The following is a 20,959-nucleotide window of genomic DNA, read 5'->3' on the forward strand; positions in this document are numbered from 1 at the left end:
TTCTCTCATAGCCCAAAGAGTTCACAGCTAATTGCTCTACAAAAATTGCAGTTTCACCCTCCAACAATGAATGAAGATGGAGCCAAAGATCATAATCAAAGGTAAACAAAGCTTTTCAGTTAAGTTATTTTAAGTCTCATATGATTACATCGATCATGCATGTACTTAGATTCATCTGAATTCTTGAATATATAACCTCATTATAGTATTTTATAAGTTGGGGAAGTTTGGTGCTTTTGCAAAATTGAAGAACGAGAAAATTTCTCCCGTGAGTACCCATACCCGTGGGTTTTTATGCCATACCTATCTATGAGCTGGATTTAGCTCCTAAAACTAAGATTTTTCATCTCCAATGGATGGGCTAAGATAAAAAAAAAAAAGATTTTGAGGGGCTATAGGGCCAAAGTCTAGGCTACCTTTAATGGGCTCGAAAACCCCAAAAACTGGCCCGAAAGTAGTCGGTTCAGGCTTTAGTCGGACTCAGTATTAATATGTCAAACCCGACCCGAAAAAATGCCACTCAGTCCAGTCTCGGGCCCAGTTCTTTCAGAGAAAAATCAGCCCGTGCCCAGGCCTACCCAAATCAAAAATTCATGAATAGGGCTGTGCAGAAGCCTAGCCATTTAAAAGGATGTTCAGTCCATTAAATAAATTAAATGGGCCAATCAAATTCCTCATGAAAAGGACTGCTAAAGAAGCCCTAGTCATTTATAAACGATGTCCAGTTTAAATGGGCCATTTTTGGTTGTTCTGAGTAAGCCCAATTAGTCTTAAATATAAATTATTTTTCATCACATATATGAATGATTTTTTGGTGTGTAGAGACATTTCCATTTTCCATTTTTATTGTCAGGGTTTAGGGTTTAAGACTTGGTTTTGCAACAACTGAAACTGGAGTAGTGATCCAATTCGCGGTTTACAGTTGGGTTCTGGTTTTAGAGGCTTCGTGCTTAGGGTGGTCGCCGTTGAGGTTCAAAGGAGTCCGGTAAGTACCAAACGAATTTGTTCTTAGTTGATATTCCTTTTGGTATGGAATGAAATGCCATTAGCTTCATCTAAACTGTGAATTCGGCATTGAAAGGACTTTGCTTGATTGCCAAGGACTGTGTTTCAATGAAAAAGAATATGTTTTGTTAGAATTTCAGCTCAAACTGTATGTCAAGATGCTTAGTCTTTTAATTTCTGCTGTGCCCATGAGTTGAATGAGGTATTGATGATTCCTAGATGTTATATTGAGAATATTTGGTACGGATAAAATCTTAGGAACTTCATCCAAACTGTGGGTTTGGTATTGGAAGGACCCAATGTAATGCCCATCTGTAGAAACAAACAGCGCTTTTGTTTGATTGCAAAAGACTGCTGTTTTGATTAAATCTTGAAGATCAGATACTTATATCTACTTTGTGAAAATTTATGCTAGAATTTATCTGTGGTGGTCCTTATGTTTTTCATCTCCGCTGCGCCCAGTAGTTGTATTGGGCTCAGTAGAATGGAGGTTTTCAGTATGATGGGAAATGTGAATATAGTTTGATATGTTAGTTTCTTTTCTTTTTGTTTGTTGTTTCATTCCAAACAAATGAACTGATGGTTTTTTAAGTGATAACGCTAATGCTAGTGAAAATGTAAATGCACTGTATTCCCTGATTTCTTTCTTATCCGGTATATTTTATAGGTGGGATTCAGGCTTGAATTTCAATATCTTCAGCCCTGGCTCTGAAGTGTATGCCGGACGAAGATTTTCCTTGTGAGTTGTGACTATTATCTTCTGTATCTTTAAGTTATTGGTAGGGGAATTGCTATTTTCTACATTTCAGGGTTTTAAACTAGTCTTTAGTGATTAGAGAATGTCTGCAGAGGAAAAATTAAGGTTTAAGTTCAATAAGAAACTCAAAATAGCAGTTGGAAATTCTAAGTTTTCAAATAGTGGGAGAAAGAAGGCTGAAGATAATGTCAATGAGAGTGAGAATGGTAAGAGAGAGAACTATAAATCGAGTGTAAGAGATAAGAAGTTTCATACTGCTCAAGAAGGGAGTCGGGGAGTTTTTGATAGAAGGAAGAGAATCTATGTTGATCGAGATGCGGCTTGGGAGGCTAACAGTAATGAGGAGGCACCTTATAGGAAGGTTTTATCTAAAAAAGGACAGAATCAATTGAAGTATGGTTATATTAATGAGAAGAACTACAGTAGATCTCCTTCACGTCCTCGTTACAAGTGGGGTTCTAATGAGAGTGCTTCTGAAACTAAACGGTTTTCTCCCAAGGAGAGAAGTGCAAAAGTTTATAATAACTTCGGCAATGAAAAGAATAATAGTAGGTTTCCTTCTCGTCCCCGTTCTAAGTGGGGTTCTGATGGATTAGAGAATGCTTCTGAAACTAAACGTTTTTCTCCCAAGGTTAGAAGTGCAAAAGTTTACAATGAAACAAAATTTAAGGAGGCTGATAATTTTGGTAATGAAAAGAGTAGCAGCAGATCTCCTTCGCGTCCTCGCTCTACATGGGGTTCTGATATCACTGCTTCTGAAACTAAATGTTTTTCTCCTAAGGTTAGAAGTGAGAAACATTCCAATAAAACCAAAGTTAAGGATGTTGATGAGATGGAATCCATTACAACTGATGGTGGTCGGAGTGCTTCACTGAAGAAACATAACCAAATAAAACCAGACTTGCAAAAATCCCCAAATATATCTCTTCCAAATACTATGAAGAAAAAAACACGGGAAAAGAATATCTCAGATGAAGGATCAGATGTGCTAGATGGTCAGCGAAAGAAGAAGAAGCGAATGCGACTAGATCCATATGACATTTCAAATAAACGACTTGATGATAGTATTGCTACAAATGGTCAGTTTTTATCAATACCTTTTGTGTGTATATCTTTACTGAAATATATGTGTTGTCGGTTCTTAATATCAATTTCTTTTTGCTTAATTTTTTCTATATATACGTATTATTTACCATTGGTAAGCGATACATTTTCTAAACTATATAAAGTAGTTTTCATTGTGATTACACCTGTACTTTTCTTGTCATGCAGAAAACTTAAGGGAGAAGGAAAAAGATGTTGAGGAAAAAGCTGAGATATCAAAGAATGCACAATTTCGTGCAATCCAACCAAGTCCATCAATCCTTTCCTATGTCGAAGATAATGTAATTTGTATGACAGGTCTTTTGATGTTTTGGATATATGATATTGATTATATACAGGTTTTCCAATCTTTGTGCTATATATTCTCCTGTTCATCTCTACGAATAATGTGTTTATTTATTTATTACTTGTAGTTGTTGGGTCGTAGACGCTTGATTGAGCTGAGGAGGGCAGGCTACAACACTGAGATTTCTGCACCATTGGATAACACTCCTTTCTCTACCAGCTCAGAAAGAGAGCGGATTGAGGAAAATGTATGTGATACAAGTCTAGATAAACATCCTCATGTTTGTAATATTAGATGTATTTTTTTCCATGTTTTCTGAAACAAGCTTAAATTCATTTATTGGGAGGGTAAGCCTCTTTACTGTCTCATATGGAACCATTGTTGTTGATAATTAATGTTTGCAGATATTTAGGAGTAAATTGACATTTTTTGCTGCTGCAAAAGTTTCATCATCATTTCCACCTCCTGATCTTCCGGAGATTGCATTTGCAGGTTCGTTTGGTTTTTTTCACCGAAACCTTACTATTGCCTTTTCTTCTTTAACTGTAGTTACTTTATTTCTGATGTGATTTATGAGTGTATAATCTTGAGTATGCCTCTTCCTGTTTTTGATTGGTAGATAAAATATTTCACTTTTTGAAGAAGTCGTCTTTCTCTCCCTATCGGGGAGAATTGATTTGTATGCTTGAGTTTGTGAATTTTGATGGACTTGATGTTCCTCATTAATTTGCAATATTCAGGTCGTTTCAGACTATTGGAATCAGAAAGTTTACAGTTTAATTTTGTAGATATAATCTTCTTCAGTGAGATAATAAGTGATACGATTGCCTTCTGTTGCCTTTTTAGGAAGGTCAAATGTTGGGAAATCATCACTACTTAATGCACTTACCAGAAATTGGGGTGTTGCACGAACATCAGATAAGCCTGGTCTTACTCAGGTTAGAAATAAACTTTGTTGCTGTGATTTCAGCAGCTTTTCAGTGTTTTTTGTTTTTGGTAGCTTTCAGTTTGTTGATGACAGCTGCACTTCTTCTGCAGAGTATTAATTTCTTCAATCTTGGATCAAAGCTCTGTTTGGTTGATTTGCCTGGATATGGCTTTGCTTATGCTAAAGAAGAGGTTAAGGATGCTTGGGAGGAGCTTGTGAGTATTTAAATTTCCCTTTTCTTTTCTGTAGTGACATTTTATATTAGTCACATGTTTAGCATATTAGCTTCGCTTTTGTTCCGGTATGCACGAGTGAATCCAGTGATCTTATTGTAATATGTGCTAATGTATGTGCTTGGATGCTTCAAACTTTGTAGGTGAAGGAGTATGTTTCCACAAGAGTTGGTCTAAAACGAGTGTGCTTACTTATTGATACCAAATGGGGAATGAAGCCTAGGGATCGTGAACTCATTGACCTGATGGAAAGGTACAAATTACATGTAGACAATCTTTGGAAAGTGTTAAGTTTGATGAGTGTGGGTATTACCTTATTAGTGGCACTGTGTATGTGGTAGACGATGATACAGAGCCCTCTATTTTCTTCATGTCCTGCGTGTGCACACACTAATACACACTTGTTTGCACATATTTGTATATGTGCACACTGAAATTTTATGGCTTGTGCTCGAGTTTTATGACTTTCATTACTTCATATACAGATCTCAAACCAAGTATCAGATCTTATTAACGAAATCAGATGCGGTTTTCCCGCTTGATGTAGCACGTCGTGCAATGCAAATCGAAGAGGTAATTTGATCGTATAAAATGGTAATCTATCTACTAAAAACTGAAGCAGCAATTTCTCTGGATAAGACTAACATTTTTAATTCAAAAATTCATATTGCAGAGCCTCAAGGCAAATAAGTCTGTGTTCCAACCTGTGGTATGCCCTCTATTATTTGATCTGCTGATAGTCACAAACACAAATTTGTACAGCATTATGTTACCAATAACTTAACTACTTTGGATTTTAATTCTTATTTCAGATGATGATGAGCTCGAGAACTGGAGCTGGTATACGTAGTTTACGAACAGTGCTGGCAAAAATTGCTCGAGTTGCCAAAGTTTGAAATGTGTAGTCAGGTGAGTGCTTTCTTATGAATAATTGTTGTATCCCAACTTCTCAACATTTTGGTTTTCTTCCGAGCTAGTTGATGAAGTTTTACTTGCGTTCCTTGCAGGCTGCGCGATCCACTTCCTGTGCAAATGTTTTGGCTCACCATTCCAAGTAAGCCGAAAGCCTCAAACTCAGAAATAAAAGGCACAACGCTGCAGATTTGTTTGCCTGCGTGAACTGACTAGGAGTTCTAGAATATCACTTTCCGACTTACAGGCAAGAAAAGGATGGCTGATTCGATTTCATGTTGTGCCTTTGACAGTGATCTGCTATGGAACTGACCTGTAATTAGCCTAATATGTGCTTGGCATGATACTGAGTGGTCATGTTGATGGAAATTTATTGGTTCATCAATTATTAAAAGAGAGTTATGATAACCCTTGAACAAAAGAAAATTGCGAAGAGAAGACTAATTCTTGGTTTTTCGATTATAAAAGACTCATTCTTGGTGAGTGGTTGAAAACTTGCATTGGTTGTGAAAATTAGTGGGATCCAATGCCAATTGCAACATGGTGGACTTTTTGTTATATAGCTTTATCTCCTCAATTGGGATAATTTCATTAGCCTACAGTTGTCATAGAATTTTGCTTGACATAGTCTGAGAATCAATGGTAGGTGACGCGGTTAGGTCTGAAAACAGAGACTTTGTACACATTTATATTATACATGAAAAATTCGTTTCCAATTGGTTGGTTCAGCCAAAATTAGAGGGTAAACAAGAAAAGCCAATTTTGAATTTTTGAGCATATGTTCATATTCCTCTCATTCCTTCATAATATTAGCATGTTGCTTTCACATGTTTGTGATTTGAATTCTTAAGCATGATTCCTCTCATTGGCTTCTACTAGATTTCTTTCATCAGTTAAAAATCATTAAGAATCAAATTGTACTTGGGATGGTAAATTGTATGATAAAATAAAGCAACATGAACATAACTAAATAACAAAAAGAAAACTCAACTATACTAAATCAAATTTAAGAAAAAATTATTTTATCGGTGAATTATAATATGTTAGTTATTTAGAATAGCTAACATCACAGAGATCATAGATACTCACTAACATCACAGGATGAGGATAAAAATGATTGTTTTTTTTATAAAATATATATTAAAAAAATATTTTGAACACACCTAGAATATATTTTACTACCAACGTGGGTTAATCTAGTTGATATGGGCGTGCTTGTGGTTGAGCCCCAATCCAAGTTCGATCCCTGTTGTTAGCAGTAATGCTTTGGATCACGCGATCTGTAAATCTCTTGCGAAAATTGATACATAAGTTTGTGAAGACGTGTCCCACATTAATCTTTCAGAATTGAGATTGTATTTCGGAGTTCTAAAGATAACCTTCCTCTCTTCAAACTTTTGCTTACCTTACCAAATTATATATCGGAGTTTCTAGTGCATTCCTATCAATGTATGAATAAAAAAAAGGTATTTATCAAAAAAGTGAATTAAGACATCTGTGGATGAGGTAGGTCGAATGCAATTATCGCATGCATCCAAAGTTACAAATAAAACCCACCCCACTTGAAATGTTAGTCAATGATCTCATTCCCCTAACAAAAATTGACCATTCTTCAACTGCACCCTTCCTGCTCCTCCCTCCCTTTTCTTTTTCATTTTATCATCATCACCCAACCCCACACATTTCTCTCTCAATCCCTCTTCTCTCTCTCAGACCCTTCCCCCGTCTCCGTCTGAGAGATTGAGAATCGAAATGTGTCCTCTCAGATTCATCCTCGTCTTCCTCTCCGCCACTCTCGCCGGCTTCTTCCTCCTCAGAAACCTCAAATCCGAGCCGCCCCAATTGACCCCCACCGACGATGACACCCACCTCGAGATTAACCCCAAAAACTCCCCCAATCGATTTTCCAAGGTAACCCAGCTTTCAATCTTTCTCTTCTGGGTTTCTATCATTTTGGATAAAGTTTCAATCTTTGGTTTTTGTTGCAGGTTTGCTCAGCCATGGAATCTGGGTTCTGGACCTTTGTGGACATGGCCAGTGGACGATACCTTTGGAGGCATTTGGTCACGTCTTCCACAAAGTCAACGGATTGACCTCTTTGGGGAACTGGGTCTTGCTTCTAATAACACGTGTATGTTCAGGTTTGGGATTAACTGCTATGGTGGTGGTGGTGTATGATATTGAAAGCTCATTTGCTAAGATGTGTAATTTTTAGAGATCCAATTGAAAAATCCATTGTTTTGTGCTGTTTTGGGAATGGTTATGTAGCTGTAATTACCATTCATCAATGTCCATCCTAGTGTCTTTGTAAGTTGTAATTGTTGCAATATCCATTTATCTGGTTTCTGTATCTAACATTGAGTGTGGTGTGGTTCTCTTACTATCCTATAAAAGCTAAAAATCACAAGGTTTGGCTACTTTTATACCTTATACTTCAGCTACTCTGTTGATGTTGTTTATAGAAAGGAAGTGTTATTAATAACAAGTTCACCTCTATCGACTTTAATTTTCGGAAATGTTTTCTAGTGTGACACTTTCTGAAACGTAGTTTAGAATGGAATTGCGTCTGTCAAGGTTCTATCTCTTTATTGGTTAGGGATGATGGAAGTATTTGGTTGCCTTGGCTGTGGCATTTCTTGTTTACTGGCTTAGGCATTAGAAGTTCCATATCAGGAATCTCTATCTAACATGCGTGCATACCACATGCAGCGTATGTCGCTTAGTTGTGCTGGACTTCATAGGCATCATCTTCATTGTTGAAATGTTGGTGTGTTATGGCATCCGTTAGTGTTGTGATGCCTTTCATATTCTAAGTTAAGGTGTAATCCAGATGTGGAAAGATGTAATCCGGATGTGGATTCTTAGTTGCTAGAATATGTGCTTCATGATTCTAACTCATACTGGCTAAGATGTTCTTTGCAGTGTCGTTGTATGCCAAATATTAGTGAGGTTATGACCCTTTTCTAGAGAGATAACTGCACCAAGCAAATACTCCTGGCTCTGTCCCCCTGTGGTTGTTGGTTAAACTCTAATATTCCAACTCTTGTTCCCATTGTTCTGTGAAATTCTTCAATCTTCATGAAGCAGTAGCAACTGAATTGAGGTCATCTCATAGTAGAATCATAATCTCTGTTCTCTGATAACTGTTTCTCACCATTCTTTGCCCTCAAATTGTCTCTGCTTCAGCTTGTTCGCGTTCATTTATGCAGCTTTCAATCCATAAGTCGTAAACCATGTGGCCAAGCAAAGCTCAAGTTCCTTGATGTCAAAGTTATGAGTTTTGTGTTTTAACTGTTGAAAAGAGATAGGAGCGTCACAAGCATCGTCTTCGATGTTGTGGTATTATGGCATCTGATTTCTGTTTTAATTGTTGAAAAGGGGTAGGAGCATCATTTGTATGAGGAATTGTTAGGCTCAAGTTCCAACTTTCAATTTATGCATGCTTTAGGGTTACAGAAATCCATGTGAGTGCAACTGCTTCAGGATTTCCTTAATTGAAAGTTGGAATTGGGCATTTGCGGTAAACCCTTGATCTACCTGATAATGATCTTTGCACTTTTCATTCCAAGATAAAGAATGAGAATCGAGGAGCCAGCATATTTTGTTGGAGTTCCTTTAAAATGGGATGCACACAGCGAGGTGTTTTCTACACCTGTGTTTCCTTAACTAGTTTCTGACCTGATATTTTATAGCAGCTTTCAACAGACTTCTGGCACCCAAGCTATATGTCGGTTTTGGTTGGTTGGTGAATCTGCATAACGTGGCTGTACTGAGTGCATGGCTGCATGTCGATGTACCACGGATAAGCAAATAAAATGATAGAACTCACATTTTCAGTGTTGATTGAGGATAGATAGAATTAAGTTTTAGGTGAATGCAAGCAGCACAGATTTGAAAACTTCCGTTCTGCTAATAAGAGAGTTGTTTTTTTTACCAAATGCTGCATTTGTATACGCAGTTCATGCTAAGCAGAGGGCCAGCCTCGTCCTGTTGCTGGTTTCCTCATTTTGTTCTTTTTTCGCTGGTATTCCAGGCCATGTCTCCGGCAGCAATCGGGTCTTTCTAATCTCATACTACTGCTATGCTTTCGAGGGCGTTTCATCTTGTTGGAGTGGGGTGACTGGCTTCTCCTTCCCTCGAATTGAAGGCAGTTCTGGATTCTTCTTCTGAAGCCTGGTGTTGATGGCGACGCTGGGCTTTTCTCATCGACTTTGTGTGGTGAAGGCTCGGCTTGATGCTGGGTTAATGGTGGTCGGGATTTCGTTGATGGCGAGGAGTTGATCACAGGCTGGGGCAGGCGTTTCAAGTTTGGCTGTTGCTATTTCCTTAGCGATGTGTGACGGTGGCGCTAAGGTTGAGCTGGAAACAACCGAATAGATTGGGGTTGGCTATGGCGGCAACGAGTTTGGTCTGGACTTAGTCGGCGGTACAAGTTCTGATATCTTGGCTGCAGGTGGTGGGAATGGTGGCTTGACCACTGATGCGGGTCTGGATCCTTTACCTTTGGGTTTGGGCTCGGGCTCGGGCTATGCTAGGGCTAGTCTGGATTTTGTTGGACTTGGTTTTAGTTAGTATTGATCCTGGGGAAGCCCCCTCTGCGTAAGACAGTCATAAATATTTTAAATAGGTTAGCACGGATTTCGGTCTTAAACCCTAGCGTTGTCTTCTTGGTTACTTGTGGTTCACGCTAGGATAATTACATCTAGGTTGTTTTAGGGTAGCATTACATGACTCAATATTGACGTAGCGCGTAGAGGGTGAGTCATGATATATTATTACCTACTTTTACTCTTAATGGATTGACAACATTCTCTTAAAAAAAATATTTAATTTGTCGGATATAAATGGGTCTTTGATATATCCAACAAACACATCTATTATTTTCATATATTATATTTTATTTGATCAAACATTCAGACTATTAACCATCAAACCTCTGCCAGTTTGATGTTATTTACTCATATACCATTATAGCAAAATTGTATGGGCATAAATGCGCTAGCACATCAACTATCCCTCAAGACAGAAAGGAGAGAGTTTCTCAGAGTTAGGGTTTCAAGAACTTTCATTTCAGCACTGTTGTCATCCACAATGATTGAGGAGGTCTCAACACGGCTCGCCGCCGCACTTGCTATCTCGGACAATAGATGTGTGTCCTTTGGCACCGTCGGGGTAGCTGCAATTCTTGATTACTCTTCTGGTGTTGGGAAATTGATCTCTCAAAAGAAGAAAAACATACCCTAAATCTCTGATGGGGACTATGGCATTTGTATGGGGCTTGAAGAATTGTTTATCGATTCGCAATCAAAGAGATAGGTTCATTCTGAAACTCTCAAAGGAGGATGAAAGCAAGTAGATTGTTTATGGGGGACCATGGTTTTACAGTTGCTCCATGTTCCTGTTGGCTGAATATGACGGTCTAAGTGATGCTACAATAATTATGATCCAAAGTTTTAAGGTCTAGATTGAGATATTGGGGCTGCCACTGACGCTGTTTGCCAATGAAGCGGTTGAGATGGTTGGCACAATGCTTGGAAAGATCATTCAATTGGATAGGTTAGGTATCCATCGCGGTACTAGAGCCAGGGCATGCGTCACCCATTTTGTTTCTGATCCGGTGAAGTAGGTCTACCCTCAATGTCGTTCGAGTTTGGTTTCGGCGTTGAGGTACTCTGAGCTTCAAATATGAGAAGACTTTCAGGTTTTGCTGGACGTGCAGCTTACTGGAACACCTCCATCAAGGCTGTGGCGGCCCTCCAGACCGACGTTTGTGTCTTGGCGGGGAGTCAAGTGAGTGCTAGTGCAGGGGAGCCAGATCAGAGTAGGGGCAGGGATTCAAGGTTCTAACCTTAACCCTAACAGTAGCTGTGGAGGCAGTACGTCTGGTTCTAAGGCCGCACCACCATCCAATCTCAGGTAGCTTGTGGCACAGGCTCAGGTTCCTAATCCATTCATAGTAACTCCCTCTTCCTTCACTTTCACATTGCTAAGTGTTTCTGCGCAAGAATTGGCCATGTAGATGCACAGGTTTCGGACACCAGTGATGGCTAAAAAGGCGGTACCCCCTGTCTAATGTGCTTCTGTGGAGGTTCTGGTGCTTTCAAGTGCTAAAAGATCGGATTTATGACGTTAGTCACCTACAGTAAAAAGTCAAAGGTGGTTGTGCTGGTGCAGAAACTTCTCCCATTTCGTTGGATTTCAATCATTTTCTGGAGCTTCCTCAACAAGCAGGTAAGCTAGTGGTCTCTCCTTCAAAGAAGAGGAAGGTTAGGCGTTCTCTAGGGGCTAAGAATAAGAAAAAAAATTAGAAGATCTCAATCCGTGGAAACTCGAGTCGGCATGTAATACCCTGGAAATTCGTTATTATTTTCTGAAGATTTTTTGGAATTATTTTTGTGGTTGTTGGTACGAGTAACTGGTTCAGGAATGGAGTGGAATTATTTTCGGACAAATAATTATTCAGGAAGCTTCATTTAGGGGGGCGCGAAGGTTGACTTTTTACCGTTTTCGATTGTTTCGGTTTTTGATCCGTGTGGATTCGATTGTCTGATCTACTTGTGGTTTTGATATATCGATCGTAGAAGTATTCCAGAGACTTTGGATGGTCTCGGATGAGGTTTCACCTCGATTGGCGTTAATTTTGGGGATTTTAGTTCAAAACGGGGGTTTCGGACTTTAATTGCTTGTGTTTTGTGTACTAAGTGAGACCATATTTGATTAGGTACTTGATGAAGTTGTCTTGGACAGATATTTGGTGATTGTGTTATCTCTGTTCTGTATAGAAGACGCATCAGGATTCAGAGGTGAGTAATCTCACAATGTTCATTTACGAACGAAGTTACCTTATCGTTTTGGGAGTTATTTATTTAACTGCAAACTATAGTTAGTATTAGTGGCATTCCTGAGTGAATGACCATTTATATATATTTATGTGAAATATGTATATTCTTATGGGTTGATGGGTGATTTAAGCTATATGTATGATGGGTTTCATTCTATTGTTTTGAGGCTTGACTTTTTGGGAAACATTTTTTTGGGAATTGGGAATTTCTATTGTTTGAAAAGTATCAAGATTTGGTGTGAGTTGCTTTAATGAGAGTTGAAATGTTTTTATCAGACGACCAAGGGTCTGAAGATCTGAGAGTCACGGGTTGTGATTTCTCTTTTTGAGTTGATTTAACATTTTGGGTCCAAAGTGACTTGCTTAATGTTTTGAATCTGATGACCGGGGGTCTGAGGATTCAGAGGTCACTGGGTGACATCTCCTTTTGATTTGGTTTAACATTTTGGGTCAAGAGCGACTTGCTTAATGTTTTGATCTGGCAGCCGGGGAGGTCTGATGGTCGGAGGTAGAGGTGGCAAACGGGCCGGCCCGGCCCGGCCCGACCCATTTTAAGCGGGCCTAGTCGTGCTTCGTGCTTCGTGCCGTGCTTGGGCCGACCCATTTATTATCGTGCCGGGCTCGTGCCGGCCCATTTACTTAAACATTAAGCCCAGCCCGGCCCATGGCCCGAGCCCATATCGTGCCGGGTCAATAACGGGCCGTGCTCGTGCCTACCCACTATAAAGTACGATTTTAAAATCTTAATTTGAACAAATAAACATTAATTTTATTTAACTATTTAGAAAATTAAAATAAATTAAGTTCTACAACGTTTTTCTTAATCTTAGCTTTTTAAGATTAGATTTCTAATAATTTTTTATATTCCACTATAAGAAAGAAAGAAAAAAAATACTCAAAATATATTTTTTTTAGTATATTATTGTGAGATTAATCTTTATTAATATAATGAAGATTTAGTATCTATTATTTTTTCCTTCATTCTATAGTTGTATTATTATGAGATTAGTCTTTATTAATAAACATATATTTAATATTTAGAAAAAATACTTATGTCAAAACAAGGATATAATGTTTTGTTTCATTATTTTGACAATATAAAAGAAAGCATTGGTGGAATTGTCATGAGATTTTAAATAAAAAAGTCTCATATTCAAATCTCATCATTGTAGTTTTTTAATATTTTTAAAAACAAAATGAAATTTTGTGTTTGTAACGGGCCGGCCCACAATATGTCGTGCTCGGGCCGTGCCGGGCCCATTACCGGCTCGGGCCGGGCCGGGCCAATGGGCCAATATTCTTAGGCCCAGCCCGACCCGTTATTCTAACGTGCTCAGGTCGTGCCGGGCCACTAACGGGCTTGGGCCGTGCCGGGTCGCTTTTAAGCGTGCCGTGCTCGTGCTTAGTGGCCCGTTTGCCACCTCTAGTCGGAGGTCACGAGGTGACATCTTCTTTTGAGAGTTGAGTAACATTTGGTCTTGAGAGACCGCTTTTAAATGTTTTGATCTGACGACTGAGGAGGTCTGAGGATTTGGGGCGGCTGGGAGTGACCTCAGACATATATATCGGGACTTCATGCCTTTGGTCGGGTGAGTGGATACGATCAGTTAGAGCTCTAGTATGTTGTCATTGTACATTATGGGGAGTAGAGGGGAGCTACTTGATGCTCATGAGTACGTGTTTTAAAAGGGAGTTTCGGGGATTCTTTCTTTTAAATGTCCAGGGTGGGACTTGTGGTCATATTTAATTGTCAGAGTTTCAATTAATATGATTTTGTCACGGATTGACTTTTGTTGTTTCTTTGAGAAAAACATATTTAATTGTCAGAGTTTTCAATTAATATGATGTTGTCACGGGGTGACTTTCGTTTGTTTTGAATACGCGTTCTCTAAATTATTTTAATACATAATCACGAATTGTATTTTCATAAAATATGGCTTAGCCCATCACCTTGAAATATGGCTTACCCCATATACCATATTGTGGCAACACAAAATTCAATATACCATATTGTGGCAAGTGGCAACACAAAATTCATTAAAGAGGATATTCTAAGGAATATACATTTTTATCAATCTGCGTATGACAAGCTATATATGGCAACACAATCTGTCATAGTTCTTAGAAAACTCTCATCAGAGACTAATCATGAACCGGCTAAACTAGGCGTCCGGCCTATATAAACAATACTCTTTAAAACTTGGGGAAATTTTGACAAAAAGAAAAACACTTGAGGGGGCCTTCAAGAGGAATGAGAAGAGTAGAGGGTCAAAAGAAAATTTTCTAAACTTGTGGCCTTTAAAAGGTAATATTTTATTTTCTTTTTCCCTTCTGTAAAATAAGATTTAGCAAATAAAAGAGGGCGCGTGGCAAAGAGTGGGATGCTATCAAGTGCCACCTGATTGATCACGACCGTATAAATACCGAACCGAATTTCAAATATTAAAGGCACCGTAGACCCCAACGGTCGAATTGTATTTATCCCCCTTTTATTCCTATACGTCTGATCACTGTACATGTCAAAATTGATAGAGAGAGAGAGAGATGAGGCAGAGAAGAAAGAACGCATCAGAAAACCCAGAAACCCTAACGCCGGAAGAATCTGAAGGAGGCCGATTCTTTGCTTGCTATCTGCTGACGTCACGCTGCCCCCGTTATAAGGGCCACACCTATATTGGGTATGATCCAATTTCCCCAATTCTTTCAGACTTCTATTCCGGAATGATTTTGATCAATCTGGGTTTCGATTTCGTTTTAAAGTTTGAGACTTTCTTTTAGAAATTGGACTAATGAGTGAAAACCCAATTGCAGATTCACGGTGAATCCACGGCGGCGAATAAGGCAGCACAATGGGGAAATTGGGAGAGGTGCTTGGAGAACCAAGAAGAAGAGGCCATGGGAGATGGCCTTGTGCATTTATGGTTTCCCAACTAACACTTCAGCTCTCCAGGTAGATCTTTACTCTGTTCTTTCTCTTTAGAATTACATATTGAGTGTGTGTTGCTTTGGATATGTGTTTTGAATTTGAGAAATTGGAACCATTTAGCTAGATGATTCTCAAAGTTGATGACTTTATGATGTTATATGTATTATCATTGGCTTGATTAAACTTGGGAAGTTCCATTATGTTCATTTTGGACCCAAAGATTATATCTTTAATACTTTAAAAGGTTATGTGAAATCAGTTTGATTGGGACCCAGATTGAGTTTGCACAATTCTGGAGTCATTTTGGTCCCAAGTAATATTGATTGGGATCAAACTTTATTGGACATTGCTGTTGATTGAAATTTGGGACTTACAACATTTCCTTTGCAGTTTGAATGGGCCTGGCAGAACCCATATGTATCAAAGGCAGTAAGGAAGGCTGCAGCGAACTTTAAATCCCTCGGAGGATTTGCCAATAAGATCAAACTTGCATACACAATGCTCACCTTGCCGCCTTGGGAAAGGTATCATCTTATTTTTTTCTCGTGTTTTGTGACTTGAGTGTTGATGAATACACATGTTTTTGCTGTTACTAAAAGGTTGTGAATTTTGTGTCTGTATGTCATCAGTTTGAACCTCACCGTGAACTTTTTTTCAACCGAACACACCAAGCATGCTGCTGGTTGTCCACGCCTCCCAGAACAGATGAAGGTCAAAATTTGCCCCATGGATGAGCTTCCTTCCTGTATATCGGATGATGTTTCTGATAATGAAGATGAGTGGTATAAGGAAAAGGAAAGTGACGAAGCTATGCATATCAATACATTAGAGGAAGAAGCATTATCAGACCCAGTAGTTCCTAATTCAGCAGATGATCAGCAGAATGATATTGGCAATAGAAGTAACGAAGCCTACGCACAGAGTAAAGAAGTAGGAGAAGATGAGTGGTATAATGATAAGGTATCTGATGAAGCTATGAACAGTGGTCTCTCCTGGGAAGAAACATCATCAAATTTTATGGTTCACGATTCAGCAAATGATTTGGAAATGGATACTGGCAATACATCTAGTCACGTTTATGGATGCGATAAAGAAGTACAAGAAGACATCACTGGGGAATATATCACATCACCAGTGAGAATGCCATACTCCATTGTCATTCCATCATTTGATACAGAAGCAAGTAAGAATACAGGTTTGTTTGATGACAGGACTGTCGAGTTGGATCAACCGGCAAGGGAACAATCACCAACTATAATAGTTGCAGACAATGAACCGTCGCCCAGCAATAGTTATCTCAGGCCTTGTGATTCTGAGGTAGTAGATTTGATAACTCCATCACCACTGTGCAGAAATGGTTTCTGTGGCAAGAGGAGTAGAGTTCCTACATCTTATCCTGAGATTATCGACTTGACCAAGTCTCCCAATTTCATCCAATTATAGAGAGTCGAACATGTTTATTACAAATAATTGTTGGAGCAAGCAAGTTTGCTTGACGATGTTGTTGTCTGATCGACAAATTTAGATAACTAGTGACCAAGTCTCCCAATTTCATCCAATTATAGAGAGTCAAACATGTTTTTATTACGAATAATTGTTGGAGCAAGCAAGTTTGCTTGACTACGATGTTGTTGTTTGATCGACAAATTTAGATGGGTTATCGTCATCTTTGCCTGATGGCATGTTGTAAGCAGTGAGCACCCTAATAGTGCCAGATGTAGGGTAATAAAACTGTTTTTCTTTTTCTTATCCAGTATGCCAATTCATATTCTGTTATTAAATGTTTCATGTACATTATCTGCTTATGCAGACGAGATATGATTTTGGAAGATGGGTGATGTGTTGTTTTGTTTGTTGGCATAGTCGTGTTCCCAAATTTATTTTCCATTTCATTTCATGTTTGAGTTCTTGAATTAATTGTGGTAAACCGACTTTCAACAGTCATTTGAAGTTTGAATATAATTGATTGACTGGGGATAAATTCTTCATTTTCTTCTTTTGTCTTGATCTCAAGGTTTGAGGAGCATTGAGACTGTTAGTTATTTTGAGTTACCATGCTATTTGTGAGCTTGCCGTTCAGAACTTTAACAGTTTGTCAAAATTGAAAAGGATGAAGTTAGCTGGTTAAAATACTGCAGAATTTACCCTACAAGCCATAGTTGGTTAGTGAAGTCGGCAGGGATCAATAAGTAAACGCAGTTGAAATCTGGATAGGGAAGCCTTTTTTTATGCTTTTGAAGGTCATGTATACAGAACCACAGGAGGACTAACATGTGCACTCAGACTAACCTCAGGAAAAATATGGTCGATGTCTGTATCTGCACCTATGTATCCTCAGAGAGGTGACACATGTCATACATTAAAGATAAAAAACTTAAACCATCTGTCGACATATTGTTCTTCTTCAGAGGTCTGAAATATCTGTCGAGATATCATTTTTTATCACAGAGAGAGATTTTTTCTATCAACAAGAAATGTGGTTCACTACTGAAATCAATATCTCCGTAAATTTGTGCTAATATATCTATGGCCAATATTTTAAACCTCGCGCCAGATTGCAAGTACAACCCCCCCCCCCCCCCCCCCCCAATTTTGTCTTTGGCAATTAGAAACAGTACAAAGCTCAAATATAAGATAGAAGAAAATGCTCCACTCATCATCACCACATTGTTCATGAAAATCTCCTACGTAAAAAATGTGCAGAAGACTTGCAACAAATAATTGTTAAATATAAATGAAATTCAGAGTCTGACTTAGATTTTGAGTAATTGATGCTTACATTTTGAAAAACAAATCTTAAAGATTGAAGTATTTGTACTGTGTTTCATGCTTGAAACCTTTTCTTTTAATCTGGGTACATGATAAAGTTGAACTTTCAATTTTGTACAGGGTCACACTTGGAACATCTGTGATCTTGTTAGCAAGTCTAAATCAATGAGTAGGTAGTGTCAATAAAAAGTAATAATATCAGAAGAGTAGTCTCAAAAAGAAGAAGAGAACCGAGTAGAGTAAGTTAGCCATGCACATGTATGAACAACTTTATTAAACCAGTCGTGAGACTTGAAAAGGAAAAACACAAAGTTAATAGTTTAGGAGACTGAAATCTACAAACAATTGGGAGATATGATAAAGAAAACAGGCATTTCAGCTATAATTGTGGCTGATTCTGTGGCAGTTCTTCTTGTTCATGTTGCTGCTGCTCCTGCGACGTCTGTTCTTGCTCACCTTGCCAAACCCAGACAATATCTCGCAGAGCAGGCCTCATGTCCTCCAACATCTTCTGGTACTCCAATGTATCTCCATTTGATTTCTTGACCTCTACTAAATGAAAAGTTGGAGTGATCTCAAATATCTCTGCATCAATGGACAAAAACCCCTTTCTGCCTTCCTCCAATCGATCCATTTTCAACAATCCATGATCCTTCTTTTTCACTTTTAGCTTCAGATGCTTAGCCATTTCTTCTATCTTGGAGATGATGACTCTGGCAGGCTCTCTTGAAGTGAATCTTGCTTCCCTATTTAGAGGATTTTTTTCGAACAAGCCAGACAGATCAAACCCATCAGAAAGGGATATAATATCAAAAGCATTCAAGTTTGAAGGTCTCCCTGACTCCTCGTTTTCCTCAGCAGCCATATTATTCTCACTGGGACTTGAAGCTTCTGTTCCTGCCGGAGCCACCTCTTTCTCTTTGGATTTTGGTCCTCTTCTGAACCAAGAACTGTCCCTAACTTTGGCTAAGGAAATTCTAGTATTGGGATTTGGATCCAACATCTTGCACAAAAGCCTACGTGCTTCTGGTGAGAACCAATTTGGACATCTAAACTCTGCTTTACCAATTTTCCTGTACATCTCCATCAAATTTGAATCATGAAATGGGAGATAACCAGCCAATAAGACATACAAGACCACCCCACAAGACCAAACATCAGCTTTCACACCATCATAGCCTTTCCGATTAATAACTTCTGGAGCAACATAGGCAGGAGTACCACAAGTGGTATGAAGCAGACCATCTTGGCGCTTGCTTTCCGCAAGGGCACTTAACCCAAAATCAGAGATCTTCAGATTATCATTCTCATCTAGCAATAAGTTCTCTGGTTTAATATCCCGGTGATAAACTCCCCTGCTATGACAGAAATCAAGTGCATTTATCAGCTGCTGGAAATATTTCCGTGCAACATCCTCCTTCAGCTTTCCTTTGGCCACCTTGTTAAATAGCTCACCGCCTTTGGCATACTCAATGACAAAGTATATCTTAGTTTTGGTCGCCAAGACCTCATAAAGGTGTATAATATTGGGGTGTCTAACCAGTCGCATAACAGATATCTCTCGCTTTATCTGATCCATCAGCCCTACCTTCATAATCTTCTCTTTGTCAATAACCTTGATAGCCACAGCCTGATTAGTTATCAAGCTCCTTGCATAGTAAACCTTGGCAAAGGTGCCTTTACCCAGCTGTCTCCCTAACTCGTACCTTTGCATCAATATATAAGAGTTATTCTCCATTTCAAGCTTCAACACCTTATAAACAACAAACACACAACTTGCTCCCGCAAACACTATCTATATATAATCTTACAAAGCAGGAGTTTACAGCAATATAACAAGCTCAACCGTCTTCACAATGGTCGTGCATCAACACAACCGGCATGGCATACCTACTTGTGGGATCATCCTGCTGTTGGGTATCAAGACCAAACCTACTGTAATTTACACCAGCAAGAAAACTGAAGCGTAGCTCTGTTGAAGCTACAACCTTATGGAGTTGTGAATCGGAGTTCGGAGAGGTCAGGCACATCTTTCAGCATTCCCTGGCTTTTATACTTCCAGTAGAATGCTAAAATTATGCCACGAAAAAAAAAAAAACCTCAACGACCTTCAACACAATACTGCCAATTCAGCACAAATTATGTGGTTTGAAACCTATCAACCCTGAAAAATCACAAACAGAACCATCATCAAAACCCCAAAAAAGCAACAACCTTTCTCAACTTTTCCGTGAAATGAAAGCAACCCTTTTGCAGAATTACACATACGGATCAAACCCAGCTCTAATTCAAACACAAAAATAACATCACATACATCTTCAAGATTCAATTTTTATTTTCAAATACTAAGCAGATGAATCAGAAAATCGTATACGGCAGCAAATCCTAATGATAAAAACTAGCAGACTTTGATCAACCTTAAGCGGGCATAGTTTCTAAGATTGAAAGATTTGAATTATGCAAAATTGAAGAACCAAAAAAAAAAAGACGTTACCTTTATGAAGAAGACGAAGAAACTCCGAAACCTATGGATCCCCAAAACCAGAGGCAAACCAAGCAATGGAGGTCTGCAAATTCAAAATATTAAAAGTAAATTTTTGCGTAGAGTTTATTACCTAAATATAAAGTGTTGGGTTTTTCTTGTTTAATTTATTACCTGGGCGGCTCCAATCCAGCTACCAAAAGTAAAGTGGGCCTGATCTTGACGTTGGAGCCCAAAACGCCCAGCGCGGGGAGTTGGGTTCGAGTGTGTGCCCACCCACGGGAAGATTTGAATTAGAAATTGAAACTACACCAAACGGCTAGGAGGGAAAAGCACTATTGGGAATGGTTGGTATGAGATTCCCATTCCTAAATTCTGTGAGGATATTTTGTAACGTGGTAACTAGGACTAGAAGCTTTAGGAATAGTTGGTGTGACTTTCATTTACTAGGCACTTTTTGGGAGGTCACATTGTATCACATTGAATATATGATGTCGGTCGATGTTCCAAGAGTTATCATTTTCATAAAATGCATTGATCTTTTGAGACTCTTATGTGTACTTTCTAAAGGAGGTAGTAAGGCCATTAGAAAAATCCAATAGAAGCTGCCACCTCCCTCTTTGTTAGGGCTTTCTAGAGTTAGGATTTACGCATAACCGAGTGGTAAGAGTCCATCCTTTTTATTATTTTTCTTATAAGAGACTTTTAACAATAAA

At 38.7% G+C, this 20,959-nt stretch overlaps 4 protein-coding genes across 4 annotated transcripts; 3 read left to right on the forward strand and 1 right to left on the reverse strand.

Moving 5' to 3' along the window:
* The first annotated feature begins 824 nt into the window (after nucleotides 1–824).
* LOC133731789 (uncharacterized) lies at nucleotides 825–5,898 on the forward strand. Its single transcript, XM_062159195.1, has 12 exons — nucleotides 825–985; nucleotides 1,673–2,841; nucleotides 3,035–3,147; nucleotides 3,280–3,399; nucleotides 3,557–3,644; nucleotides 3,999–4,090; nucleotides 4,191–4,295; nucleotides 4,457–4,566; nucleotides 4,799–4,886; nucleotides 4,987–5,022; nucleotides 5,126–5,222; nucleotides 5,321–5,898. The coding sequence occupies exons 2-11, from the start codon at nucleotides 1,845–1,847 to the stop codon at nucleotides 5,207–5,209; spliced, it is 1,833 nt and encodes a 610-aa protein (XP_062015179.1). The 5' UTR covers nucleotides 825–985; nucleotides 1,673–1,844; the 3' UTR covers nucleotides 5,210–5,222; nucleotides 5,321–5,898.
* An 898-nt stretch (nucleotides 5,899–6,796) lies between these two features.
* Nucleotides 6,797–7,648, forward strand: LOC133728921 (uncharacterized). The gene is made up of 2 exons (XM_062156370.1): nucleotides 6,797–7,136; nucleotides 7,214–7,648. The coding sequence occupies exons 1-2, from the start codon at nucleotides 6,978–6,980 to the stop codon at nucleotides 7,316–7,318; spliced, it is 264 nt and encodes an 87-aa protein (XP_062012354.1). The 5' UTR covers nucleotides 6,797–6,977; the 3' UTR covers nucleotides 7,319–7,648.
* A 6,913-nt stretch (nucleotides 7,649–14,561) lies between these two features.
* Nucleotides 14,562–16,741, forward strand: LOC133731738 (uncharacterized). The gene is made up of 4 exons (XM_062159148.1): nucleotides 14,562–14,744; nucleotides 14,878–15,016; nucleotides 15,383–15,516; nucleotides 15,622–16,741. Exons 1-4 carry the CDS (start codon nucleotides 14,611–14,613, stop codon nucleotides 16,433–16,435), a joined length of 1,221 nt encoding a protein of 406 aa, XP_062015132.1. The 5' UTR covers nucleotides 14,562–14,610; the 3' UTR covers nucleotides 16,436–16,741.
* Nucleotides 16,742–18,018: 1,277 nt separating this feature from the next.
* On the reverse strand, nucleotides 18,019–20,409 carry LOC133728920 (CBL-interacting serine/threonine-protein kinase 10). Its single transcript, XM_062156369.1, has 2 exons — nucleotides 20,256–20,409; nucleotides 18,019–19,925 (listed from the first exon to the last, which is right to left on the reverse strand). Exon 2 carries the CDS (start codon nucleotides 19,497–19,499, stop codon nucleotides 18,141–18,143), a length of 1,359 nt encoding a protein of 452 aa, XP_062012353.1. The 5' UTR covers nucleotides 19,500–19,925; nucleotides 20,256–20,409; the 3' UTR covers nucleotides 18,019–18,140.
* Nucleotides 20,410–20,959: the final 550 nt, after the last annotated feature.

The sequence above is a fragment of the Rosa rugosa genome, chromosome 2, assembly GCF_958449725.1.
Source record: "Rosa rugosa chromosome 2, drRosRugo1.1, whole genome shotgun sequence".
NCBI classification, from domain to species: Eukaryota; Viridiplantae; Streptophyta; class Magnoliopsida; order Rosales; family Rosaceae; genus Rosa; species Rosa rugosa.

Coding starts and splice junctions, on each gene's coding strand:
- LOC133728921 (XM_062156370.1), top strand. CDS start 6,978: ATGTGTCCTCTCAGATTCATCCTCGTCTTCCTCTCCGCCACTCTCGCC. Junction 7,137..7,213: donor CCCCCAATCGATTTTCCAAG/GTAACCCAGCTT, acceptor TTTTTGTTGCAG/GTTTGCTCAGCCATGGAATC.
- LOC133731738 (XM_062159148.1), top strand. CDS start 14,611: ATGAGGCAGAGAAGAAAGAACGCATCAGAAAACCCAGAAACCCTAACG. Junction 14,745..14,877: donor AAGGGCCACACCTATATTGG/GTATGATCCAAT, acceptor ACCCAATTGCAG/ATTCACGGTGAATCCACGGC. Junction 15,017..15,382: donor CTAACACTTCAGCTCTCCAG/GTAGATCTTTAC, acceptor TTTCCTTTGCAG/TTTGAATGGGCCTGGCAGAA.
- LOC133728920 (XM_062156369.1), bottom strand. CDS start 19,499: ATGGAGAATAACTCTTATATATTGATGCAAAGGTACGAGTTAGGGAGA.
- LOC133731789 (XM_062159195.1), top strand. CDS start 1,845: ATGTCTGCAGAGGAAAAATTAAGGTTTAAGTTCAATAAGAAACTCAAA. Junction 4,091..4,190: donor ATAAGCCTGGTCTTACTCAG/GTTAGAAATAAA, acceptor CTTCTTCTGCAG/AGTATTAATTTCTTCAATCT. Junction 4,887..4,986: donor GTGCAATGCAAATCGAAGAG/GTAATTTGATCG, acceptor TTCATATTGCAG/AGCCTCAAGGCAAATAAGTC.